General features: G+C 41.7%; 1 protein-coding gene across 1 annotated transcript; it reads right to left on the reverse strand.

Annotated features, from left to right (window-relative positions):
* LOC134442672 (uncharacterized) lies at window positions 1–9420 on the reverse strand. Its single transcript, XM_063192717.1, has 7 exons — window positions 9387–9420; window positions 8451–8632; window positions 7841–8183; window positions 6360–6626; window positions 6093–6168; window positions 944–963; window positions 1–99 (listed from the first exon to the last, which is right to left on the reverse strand). The coding sequence occupies exons 1-7, from the start codon at window positions 9418–9420 to the stop codon at window positions 83–85; spliced, it is 939 nt and encodes a 312-aa protein (XP_063048787.1). The 3' UTR covers window positions 1–82.
* Between the last annotated feature and the right edge of the window lie 2930 nt (window positions 9421–12350).

The following is a 12350-nucleotide window of genomic DNA, read 5'->3' on the forward strand; positions in this document are numbered from 1 at the left end:
CTTTGCCTTTTCAGCCCCAGACGTTGTACGACAAGGTAAACTTTTCCCGACAGCTTGTGGGCCCCCCCTCCTCATCGCCATATCAAGAGGTGCTGTAACCTGCGGACAACAAGTTCATGTCATTACGCTTATATATCATTACTGTTCACTTTATAAATGTGTTTGACTATTGTTAGCTCATTTGATATTTTTCATGGTCGTCATTGAGCTTGTTCATGAACTGGATGCACAGGGGGGCAGTATAGAGGTGGGTGGTAGGGCCTCAATGACCACACAACGAAAGTCAAATCAAGGGGCCTAATGTTTTTTTATTTGTAGGCCCACAATTGCTTTTAATGGGACCCCTGTGCATGTCATGCAAAAAATCAACAACTGTACTGTCTCCTGTAAATAACTATATTTTTGTATTCTCATACACGTAAATGTTTGTCCCTTGTTATACAGCAAATTATTTTCTAATTAAATTGAATTAAAATGTATTAAATGTGTAAAATGTGTAAATTGCATTCAAATTTAAAAAGCTCTGTTGTACTGAAAAGCAAATCTATTTTATGCAACGAAGGTTGGGTTGGGACTGGGATATTAAACCAATTTCTTAGGGATGAGATTGTTGCCATGTTTGCCATTGTTTCTGGATTGTTTTTTTTATGTCAATATTTGATGCTCTACATATGGACCAAATTTTGTCTGTTAAAATAAAGAAATGTAATGTACGGAAACCACCACAGGCTGTGTCTCTCCTGACCATTATTATGGCATTATTTCGCAGAGAATGAACTAGGCCTAATAATTACTCCAGTTTCATTTTGTGCACACAGAAATGCTGCTGGTGTCACTTGAAAGAAAGAAAGAAAGAAAAAAAGAAAGAAAGAAAGAAAGAAAGAAAGAAAGAAAGAAAGAAAGAAAGAAAGAAAGAAAGAAAGAAAGAACGTTTATTTCTTACCTCCTGATATCTTCTGTAATCTGCAATTAAATTACATTACATTAAACTCATTGCCAATGTCCAGCCTGATCTACAAAAATTCCGTGCTCCTGGACAGGGAATTGTTTTCCGTGACGGGCACACGGAAGTGCTTTCTATATTCCCATAGCACTGTGTTAACTCTGTCATTAGAAAATACATACCAAATGCTAATCCTAAACAAAATAATGCTACAGCAATTTAAGTTGTGCCTTGACCAAAACATTCCCTAACCATAACCTATCATTAAAGACATATTTTTGAGAAATACCTTTTCCAGCTGGTTGATAGGCTATCAAATTCATATAATGAATGAAAGAATACTAGCTGTGCCCAGACCAAAACAATCCCTAACCCTAACCCGTCAGTAAGAAAGGCTTTTTTGAGAAAAAATATTTGAAATTAGAAAAATCCTGAGAAAACACAAGACTGTGGAAACATAGAACTGTGGGAGTATAGAGAGAGCACTTCTGTGTGTCCATCACAGAAAATAATTCTGTGTACAGGAGCACGGAATTTTGGCAAAATCCGTGCTCCTGGACACGGATTTTGTGTCCTTAACATCCATGTCCAGGAGCACGGAATTTTTGGAGATCATGTTGCAGCGTCAGTGAATGTGAAAAGTTGAAAAGAATGTACATTTGACACAAAATTGCCACAACTGTAGTAAAGTCTGAGCTGCTATTTATCGTCTAGGGCCTTGGTGGCTCCAAACCACTGCCTGCCTAGCCTGGTGGTGGCAAGATACACCTCTGCAAATAGGCTACAGAGTGATGGAATCAGAAGAATCAGCACGAGAACAATACATACTGCACATTAGGCCAACGTCTGCATAAAATATACAGCATGTGCAACTTGTTTTGAATAATGTTCAAACTACAGTCACTGGAAGTGCGGATGCCAATGTTGTTTCACAATGCACTGTAATAATGTTTTTTTTCCTACTTTTTTTTTTTTTTTGCTTTGGGTTTTTTTTTTAACCTTCCCTTAATCAGGGAGCTAATCACAATTCTCAGCCTGATCTCTCAGAATTCCGTGGAATGAACACGGATCTTTAGGACATCGAATCTGTGTCAGTTTCACAATTTTTGCCAGAATACTGTGCCCCTGGTCAAGGAAGTGTTTTCTGTGATAGACTCATGGACTCGTACTATCTATATTCCCACAGCATGTTATCATTAGAAAATAGATAGGCCTACCAAATTCTAATGTACCGTGATCAAAACAGTCCCTAACCATAACCAGTAAAGACAATGTTTTGAGAAATACCATTTCCAGTTGGTTGATCTAGGCCAGGGTTTCCCAAACGGGTGTGTGCACCCCTGGGGGTGCGCAGCCTGCCATAAGGGGGTGCGCGAGGCGAGCTAAATAGAGCTAAATAGAGCCTTGGTGGATATGTGAGTTTTTACAGCATTAATGAACATGAAGTAGTTTTTAATTGTATGGTGAATTGTATGCTGGAAGGGTCCATTTGAAGTGTAGTTTAACTCCTAGACAATTGGAAAAGATGAGTCCCCAATACAACTGTGCACAATGTGCAGTGAATCATAGTTGAGTGGCCATCAGCACACCAAAATATTTGCTTAGGGGGTGCGCAAACCACATTGAAATGTACAAGGGGGTGTGCAGGGGAAAATGTTTGGGAACCGCTGATCTAGGCTATCAAGTTCATGTAATAAACGTAAATAAATGTAATAGAATACAGTGCCTTCAAAAAGTCTACACACCCCTCCTCAAATGTCAGCTTTTTGTGATGTAAAAAATTGACAGAAAGACAAATAAATTCACAGCTTTTTCCACCTTCAATCTAAACTATTAACCTGTACAATGCAATTGAGAAACAAGCATAAAGCTTTAAAGGGAAACAATAGAAAATAAAAAACTTCAATTAACATGGTTGCATAAATATACACACCCTTAAATTAATACTTAGTTGCAGCACGGGCTTCTCTGGGCTATTCCAAAACCTCAATCTTATTCTAGTGAAGCCATGCTTTTGTAGATTTAGGCGTGTGCTTGGAGAAATTGTTGTTCTGAAAGATTAGTACCTCTACATCTTCACCTTTCTACCAGGGGGTCGGAGGTTTTGTGCCACTACCACGGCCCCTGTGGAAATGTTCATAATTCCCTCCTCCCTTATAAGGACTCCAGTAACATCTGAAGAAAAACAGCACAAAAGAACAATGCTGCCACCACCATATGTCACGTTAGGTATGGTGTTACGTGTATTGCGGTGATGTTTTGTGCCAAACATACCTTTTGGAATTATGTCCAAAATGTTCAACCTTGGTTTCACCTGAACATAACACATCTTCCCACATGCATTTGGGGAGATTACATAAGTATTTTTTGCTAAATTTACCTCACCAAGATTGAACTTTTTGGTCATAATTCAAAAGGGTATGTTTAGCGCAAAACATCACCGCAATAACACCATACCTAACATGACGTATGGTGGGGGTATAGGGGGGGGGCGGCGGCATTGTTCTTTTGTGCTGTTTTTCTTCAGCTGTTACTGGGGCCCTCATTAGGGAGGAGGGAATTATGAACATTTCCACAGGGGCCGTGGTAGTGGCACAAAACCTCCGACCCCCTGGTAGAAAGGTGAAGATGCAGAGGAACTAATCTTTCAGAACAACAATTTCCCCAAGCACACGCCTAAGTCTACAAAAGCATGGCTTCACTAGAATAAGATTGAGGTTTTGGAATGGTCCAGAGAAGCCCGTAGGTGCTACAACTAAGTATTAATATAAGGGTGTGTATATTTATGCAACCATGTTAATTGAAGTTTTTTATTTTCTATTGTTTCCCTTTAAAGCTTTATGCTTGTTTCTCAATTGCATTGTACAGGTTAATAGTTTAGATTGAAGGTGGAAAAAGCTGTGAATTTATTTGTCTTTCTGTCAATTTTTTACATCACAAAAACCTGACATTTGAGGAGGGGTGTGTAGACTTTTTGAAGGCACTGTACTTGCTGTGCCCAGACCAAAACAATCCCTAACCCTAACCTGTCAGTAAGAAATGTTTTTTGAGAAAAAAAATCTTTGAAATTAGAAAACCTGAGAAAACACAAGACTGTGGAAACATAGTGCTGTGGGAATATAGAGAAAGCACTTCCATGAGTCCATTACGGAAAACATTTCAGTGACCAGGGTCACGAAATGTTGGCAAAATCTGTGAAACTGACACTGAGGGCCTCTGCACACTGATTCTGTCAAAGTTCAGAGCACTGCTCTGCCAACGTCCGATTCCATCCAATTGATTCGGTTCTTTGAGGGACCATAACGTTTTTATTGCAGAATTCTAATCCAGACAGTGATCCAGGTCATCACAGAAGACGAATCAGTTCTATGTTAGAGAGATCCTGAGCCCAGGACTGCTGACAGCTTTGACGGGGCCCAGGGATCTACAAGTCCCCCCCACACAATACAATGTAATAGGGAACCAATTCTGGGGCCCCCTATGTCCCTGTGCCTGGGATAATGGACCCCTTTGCTCCCACCATGGCTTCCCTGTCTGAGCACATTCTGAAATTTTTATCGCAATCCTCAATGATCAGCAAAGAGTTGTGTACTTGTGTTGTGGGAGCACATTAAGCTTGGAGCAAAGGGTAACATGAACTTCACTTTGCTCTCTACTTCATCTTTCTCTATAATGTAGGCTACATGCAGGCTAATTCTTCAACTCATTATCATGTCACAGCACTCCTGGAGGCTAGGCAGATACATCTCATGAAGGTAAACACCTAGCTTCCTCGACAGAAGTGCTGAGTAGGACAGTATGAACTGTTGTAAATAACTATGTATTTACAGTGCCTTCAAAAAGTCTACACACCCCACCTCAAATGTCAGCTTTTTGTGACAAATGACAGAAAGACAAATAAATTCACAGCTTTTTCCACCTTCAATCTAAACTATTAACCTGTACAATGCAATTGAGAAACAAGCATAAAGCTTTAAAGGGAAACAATAGAAAATAAAAAACTTCAATTAACATGGTTGCATAAATATACACACCCTTAAATTAATACTTAGTTGTAGCACCTACGGGCTTCTCTGGACCAATCCAAAACCTCAATCTTACTCTAGTGAAGCCATGCTTTTGTAGACTTAGGCGTGTGCTTGGGGAAATTGTTGTTCTGAAAGATTAGTTCCTCTGCATCTTCACCTTTCTACCAGGGGGTCGGAGGTTTTGTGCCACTACCACGGCCCCTGTGGAAATGTTCATAATTCCCTCCTCCCTAATGAGGGCCCCAGTAACAGCTGAAGAAAAACAGCACAAAAGAACAATGCTGCCACCACCATACGTCATGTTAGGTATGGTGTTATTGCGGTGATGTTTTGCGCCAAACATACCCTTTTGAATTATGACCAAAAAGTTCAATCTTGGTGAGGTAAATTTTGCAAAAAATACTTATGTAATCTCCCAAATGCATGTGGGAAGATGTGTTATGGTCAGGTGAAACCGAGGTTGAACATTTTGGACATAATTCCAAAAGGTATTTTTGGCACAAAACATCACCGCAATAACACCATACCTAACATGACGTATGGTGGTGGCAGCATTGTTCTTTTGTGCTGTTTTTCTTCAGATGTTACTGGAGCCCTTATTAGGGAGGAGGGAATTATGAACATTTCCACAGGGGCCGTGGTAGTGGCACAAAACCTCCGACCCCCTGGTAGAAAGGTGAAGATGCAGAGGAACTAATCTTTCAGAACAACAATTTCTCCAAGCACACGCCTAAGTCTACAAAAGCATGGCTTCACTAGAATAAGATTGAGGTTTTGGAATGGTCCAGAGAAGCCCGTAGGTGCTGCAACTAAGTATTAATTTAAGGGTGTGTATATTTATGCAACCATGTTAATTGAAGTTTTTTATTTTCTATTGTTTCCCTTTAAAGCTTTATGCTTGTTTCTCAATTGCATTGTACAGGTTAATAGTTTAGATTGAAGGTGGAAAAAGCTGTGAATTTATTTGTCTTTCTGTCATTTTTTTACATCACAAAAAGCTGACATTTGAGGAGGGGTGTGTAGACTTTTTGAAGGCGCTGTACATACACAAGGGATATTATGAGATGTGTGAAAAATGTAAATGAATAGAGCTAAGATATTAAATAAACGTAAGATCATACCTGTATACTAGAAAAATAAGTCCAGGCCCCAAACTCAGCAAACATGCAGTGATGTAGTGATGATGACGCTCTTTTACTACAGTGAAAAAAGTCTCCATTAGACACCAATGAAGAAGTCAATTTAACATTTTCATAGAAAATTGTATCATAACATGGTGGCAAATTTTCAAATTCTTTCAGATATACCAAATGCACCGAGCACATGAATTCAATATTTGTAACTGTTTTTACAATTCAGCACAGGACAACTGAAGATAGGCTACTTACATTGACATGGTCCCGCTGTTGTGTTTTTTTTATGACGTAAGCCATCGCTGAGAAAACAGGTAAAGTTTCCTGTGCTGTATTCTTGTACCTCCGCATACAGGACTGAATCGTTGCCATCCAATCGTTGATAGTATTTGGTTGTAGAGTTCGTTGACTGCCATGAGATGCTAAGACCAGCCCGCCGTGGGTCGCACCTCACCTCAGCCCTGCAATGCCCATCGTGTACCGTGGCCACCTTGATGGTTAAATGTGGCACAGGTAGTTGTTCTGTTTCAAACGGCAGGAGACAAGGGGAAACTGTATCATCATCATCATCATCATCATCATCATCATCAGACATCATCAATACAGTATAAAGGCCTACTGTATATCATACCTTATTGTATAGTGTATCTTTTTTTTTTTCTAATTAATGGGCAACAAAGTGTGGTCCTCACAATTAGCATTCTTTACTTTATTAATGTGAGTGTACCAAATAATATGTGTGTGTGTGTGTGTGTGTGTGTGTGTGTGTGTGTGTGTGTGTGTGTGTGTGTGTGTGTGTGTGTGTGTGTGTAGCCGATATCATCCAGTGCAGTGTGCTGGAACCAGCAACCTCACCACAACCCTCCGCCATGGGAGCAGAGGTGAGAAACAGATGAGGCTAACGGCTACGGTAAGTAAATATTGCATCTGTATGAGGCCTCAGGAGGGAAGTTTAAAGGTGTACTGTGTAAGATTGTTGCCAGAGTAGGTATTACAACTATGCTGCTCATTAATATTTACAAATATAAATGTATAAACTAATATTTACTAGTATGACCAAAGTAGGCCTATAGAAAGTTTTGCAGCTGAAACTGCCTATTTCTGGAAATTCAAAATGGCGGACAATGGTGAAGATCCTCCTTAATTTTCATGTATGAAAAGTGCAATTTTCCCAGTCATGATGCATACTTGGAATTTGATGGGGGTGGTAAGTATTTGTGAAAAAGGTAACATTAATGAATGGGCAGCATGAATTCTGGAAAGAAACGGCAAAAAATATTACACAGTGCACCTTTACTAACTTTCGACTATCAAACTCTTCTAGTTGGCATCCCTTACAGTCATCCCCCTAAACCTCACTCCCATCCGGGTCACTGCACCAGTGTAGCCAAGGTCAACCTGCGGTAGTTTGCCACTCGGGGCACAAACTCACTGCCTCACTATCTGTATAAGGCTTCAGGAGGGAGGTTTACTAACGTTCTACCGCCGATCTCTGCGAGTTGGCATCCGTTACATCTGTGCGCTGGCGTGTAAGTGTTCGTTTGTGCAGGACTCTATGAAGACATTGAAGTGCCCCCAGTTTGTGTATTGTGGTGCCCCCTAACTGGCTGTATGGTTGGGCACTGTGCTTCTAATCCGGCCCTGTGTGTGTGTGTGTGTGTGTGTGTGTGTGTGTGTGTGTGGTGACAGGGGTATAAAGTGACTTGAAAGCACGCTGACACACATGTCTATCTCACCTCGAACTTCAAGGTTGACCTCGTGGTTTTCCTGTCCGTCGCCTGCCATCAGGAGAACCGAATACAGCCTGGAGTCGTCTCCTCTCAGGCCGCTCATGTGAAGGTCTCCGGTGGTGGTGTCGAGGGTCAGTCGGCCCCTGTACCTCTCGAAGTGGTTGGTATTCCGTTCGCCGCTTCTGAGGGTGGCTATGAACGTTATGTTGTTGAATATGGACCACTGGATGCGGCTGAGGTTCCAGGACGAGTTCCTGCCCGATGGTAAAGTCACCGACTCTCCCTCGTATGCGATGATGTGGACTGGCTCTAAAGAAAAGGAAACGAAACAAAAACATTTTAGAAACTGCTACAAAGTCCAGTGTCCGGGGTTTACTTACTTACTTACTTACTTAACCCCATCATGCCATTCGGCGCATAGGGCAGCAACAAAGTCTCTCCATTTCGGTCTGTCTGTAGCCAACTTCTCGATGGTCCCCCAGCTTTGATGGTGCTGCTGGAGCTCCTTCTCAATGGTCCGGCGCCATGTCATCTTTGGCCTCCCCTTCTTCCTTTTGCCCTCTGGGGTCCAGTGCAGAGCGACTCTTGGAATTGCGTTGTTTTCCATTCTGAGTACATGGCCGATCCAGGTCCATCTTCGCTTCCTGAAGGTGTATTGCATATCTTCTTGCTGGGTTATGTTGAGTAGCTTCTTGTTGGAGATGGTTTTGGGCCAGTAGATGTGTAGGATTTTGCGCAGGGATGTTGTATGAAATGTGGAGAGTTTGTGCAGGTCGCCTTCTGTGGTTTTCCAGCATTCTGCACCATATAGTAGAGTAGATATTACACAGCTTTCGTATAGTCGTAGTTTTGTTTTGATGGTGTATTGCTTTGAGTTCCATATTTTTCTTAATCTTATGAAGCTTGCGTGGGCTTTGTTGATCCGGTTCTGAATGTCTTTACTGGTCCCCCCCATCGTTATGAATGGTGCTTCCCAGGTATGTGAAACTCTTTGTGTTTTCCAAGCTCTGGTCCTCTATTGTTATAATTGTTGGTGTTTTGGTGTTGATAGGCATGACTTTGGTTTTGCTGGTATTGATGACGAGCCCGACTTGCTGGCTATAATGTTGAAGTCTGTTTGTTTTCTCTTGTAGATGTGCGTGTGTGTGGGACAGAAGGGCCAAGTCCGCGAAGTCAAGGTCCTCTATGGTGGAATAGAGAGTCCAACGAATCCCTCTTATCTTGTCCTCTGTGGTCCTCCTCATAACCCAATCCATAGCCAGATTGAAAAGTAGCGCTGACATCACACATCCCTGACGGACTCCAGATCTTACTGCAAAGCTGGTGGTGCATGTCCCTACAGTGCAAGAGAAGTTGGTGTAGAATTGCTGGATTATGCTGACTATGTGGGAGGGTATGCCATAGCTTCTCATGATCTTCCATAGGCTATCCCGATGGATGCTGTCAAAAGCCTTCTGGAAGTCGATGAAGTTTATGTATAGCTGTCTTTGCCATTCACTGCATTGCTCAATTATGTTCCTGAGAGTGAATATCTGGTCTACACAGCCCTTGCCTTTCCTGAAGCCAGCTTGCTCCTCTCTGAGCATTTTGTCGACTGCTGATGTTATGCGTTGTATGACAATTTTGCAGAAAATTTTGCTCGGTACAGAGAGAAGTGTGATGCCTCTCCAGTTGTTGCAGTCAGATAGTGTGCCTTTCTTTGGGACACTTATTATTACTCCCCTTGTCCATTCTGATGGGATTTCAGCTTTCTCCCAGATGTTGGTGAATAGCGGATGGAGGATGCTTGCAGATAATTGTGGATCGGCTTTGAAGAGTTCTGCATTCAGGTTGTCAGCACCTGGTGACTTCCGGGTTTTGAGGGATTAAATAGCTTGTATAATTTCTGCTTTTGTTGGTACGTTGATGTTGATGTCCAAGTCTTCTGTAGCTTCATATGCTTCTGCTGGATGAAGGGGGGGAACTCTGTTCAGGATCTCTCTGAAGTGTTCTGTCCAGCGAGCCTCCTGTTCTTTCACTGTGGTGAGTATTTGTCCTTGTTTGTTTTTGATGTGACTGGTACTTCTGGATTTCTTTCCGCATATTAGATTTGTGATTTTATGAACGGTGCCTTGCTGGTGAAGGGCTGCTGCTTTCTCAGCTGCGCTTGCTAGGTCTTCCAAGTACATTCTTTTGTCTCTCCTTACTAGCCTTTTAACTTTTTTGTTGGTATTGCGGTATTGGGCTTGTAGATCTAGTTTTATCCTGGATGATTTAGCATTGTTTATTTTAGATTTCAAGTTTCTTCTTTCTTCAATAGTCTTCCACGATTCATTGCTGATCCATTCTTTACGTTGCTTCTTTCTGTGTCCAATAATTTTCTTGCTTGTTTCTTTAACGATTTCAACTATACTTTCCCAATGTTGGTTGACATCAGTTTCCCTATCATCATTCTTTACTGTGCTAGAGAGGGCTTGGTATCTATTCCTGAGTTGTAATGTGAATTTCTTCCTTATGGATGGGTCTTTCAGCCTGCACACATCGAATCTTGGGGGGCCCCTTTGGGTGTCGTTCCTGCTTTTCTTAACTTCAGTTTGATGTCTGCGGTTACTAGGTGATGGTCACTGGACACATCCGCTCCTCTTCTCACTTTGACATCTCTTAAAGAGCTTCTCCATTTACAATTTAATCATCAGGTGGTCAATCTGGTTCTGGTCCTTCCCATTTGGTGAGAGCCATGTCAATTTGTGTATGTTCTTGTGAGGAAAAAGGGTACCACCAATAGCCAGGTTGTTGGATAGACAGAATGTAGCTAGCCGCTCCCCATTGTTGTTCATTACTCCACAGCCGTGTCTGCCCATAGCCCTCTCGTAGTTGTTATTTTCGCTTGCCTACTTTTGCGTTCAGGTCACCACTTATTAGAGGAGGAGATCCTGGGCAGGTGTTTTCTGGACTTCAGACTGTAGGATGTTGTAGAAGAGGTCTTTTTCTTCATCTTTAGCGTCGTTAGTGGGTGAGTAGCATTGAATGACTGTAAGGTTATTGTGCTGTCCTTTGAATCTGGCTTTTACTATTCTATTGTTGACAGGTTTCCATTCAATGAGCGATTTCTCTATGCCTGCCTGGAGGATGATGGCTACTCCTTCATGATGTTGATTATCATCTCGCCCAGGGTATAGGACTGTTTCGCCAGTATTGGTTTTGATTGATCCTGAATCGGTCCATCTCGCTTCGCTTATTCCAAGGATGTTAAGGTTGTAACGTCTCATTTCACTGGTGATCTGTGCTAACTTCCCAGCTTCAAACATGGTTCGAACATTCCAGAAGCCAAACTTAAGTTTGGTTTTGGTGCTCAGGACCCACTTTTTCATGCCGCCAACTTCTCGTGAGCTTTCATTGGAAGCAGTCATAAGAGCTTGATGCTCCAGTGGGTCTTCGCACTCAGATCTTGAGGTGTGCTTTGTTGCCGTTTCCGTAGCATAGAATGTTTTTACAGAATAAGGTTGCTAGCCTTATGTCAAACCACTGACCATAAACTGGCCATATGTGGGAGGGGTGGAGTTGGTTTGTTAGTCCTCTTCCCCAATCCTATTGCCCTCAGGTAATGGATTAAAGACTCACACCACATGAGACCAGGCAGGTTTAGGGTTGTGTACAAGCTGCCCCGGCACGTCAAGCCCAACCAACTCCTACTACCATGTAAGTGGTAGTCACACAGTGATCTACCACTACTGGCAGCACGAGACAGTCCGGGGTTTAACCCCCAATATTATGCCTAACTTTGGGGAACTTCTCTCTTGCTACTTCATATAGTCACAACACGCACATTTAAAGGGGTATGCCACTATTTTGGGGCTTAATACAGTTAAAATCATTGGCCAGGGTTTAGGTGGTAAAGTGTCTTATTTTTCATGTAAGCCGTTGTCTTGTTTTAAGACAAGTTACAAACCCCAACTCCGATGAAGTTGGGACGTTTGGTAAACAGTGAATAAAATCAAACTGCTATCATTTTCAAAACATTCAATCTATTCATTAGATGGAGAATAGTGAAAAGACAACATATTAAGTGTTAAAACCGAGGAAAAATATTGTTTTGGGGGACATATGTACTCATTTCTAATTTGATAAATCCAACACGTCTCAAAAGAGTTGGGACGGGGACAATAAATGGCAGCAAATGTCGAGGAAGACTAAAAGCAAAACAAAAGACAACACTTAACAGTTAAATACATTAACCGATGAGATGATTTTATATAAAAAAACAGTGTTAATTCCTATCTTGGACATGATTTCACCAGCTTAAATGGTGGGTGTATTCCTTGTCATGTTTTGCAATGTTTTCCTTTCTGTAGTGCTTACAATGTGACAACCCACCATTTTATCACCTGCTGGTCCTTAGGATGGAGCCAAACTGTTAAAACATAGTAGAGAATGCAATTTGACCATAAGAAGCAGTAATCGAAGATCTCCCTTCAAAATATTGTGCATGAGTGGCTTTTCATGCTGTTTAAAACCCATTTATACCATTCAGCACTGT

The sequence above is a fragment of the Engraulis encrasicolus genome, unplaced genomic scaffold (assembly GCF_034702125.1).
Source record: "Engraulis encrasicolus isolate BLACKSEA-1 unplaced genomic scaffold, IST_EnEncr_1.0 scaffold_203_np1212, whole genome shotgun sequence".
NCBI classification, from domain to species: domain Eukaryota; kingdom Metazoa; phylum Chordata; class Actinopteri; order Clupeiformes; family Engraulidae; genus Engraulis; species Engraulis encrasicolus.

Coding starts and splice junctions, on each gene's coding strand:
- LOC134442672 (XM_063192717.1), bottom strand. CDS start 9,420: ATGCTCAGAGAGGAGCAAGCTGGCTTCAGGAAAG. Junction 8,633..9,386: donor GCAAGCTGGCTTCAGGAAAG/GCAAGGGCTGTG, acceptor TATATGGTGCAG/AATGCTGGAAAACCACAGAA. Junction 8,184..8,450: donor GATGGACCTGGATCGGCCAT/GTACTCAGAATG, acceptor TGGACTTTGTAG/CAGTTTCTAAAATGTTTTTG.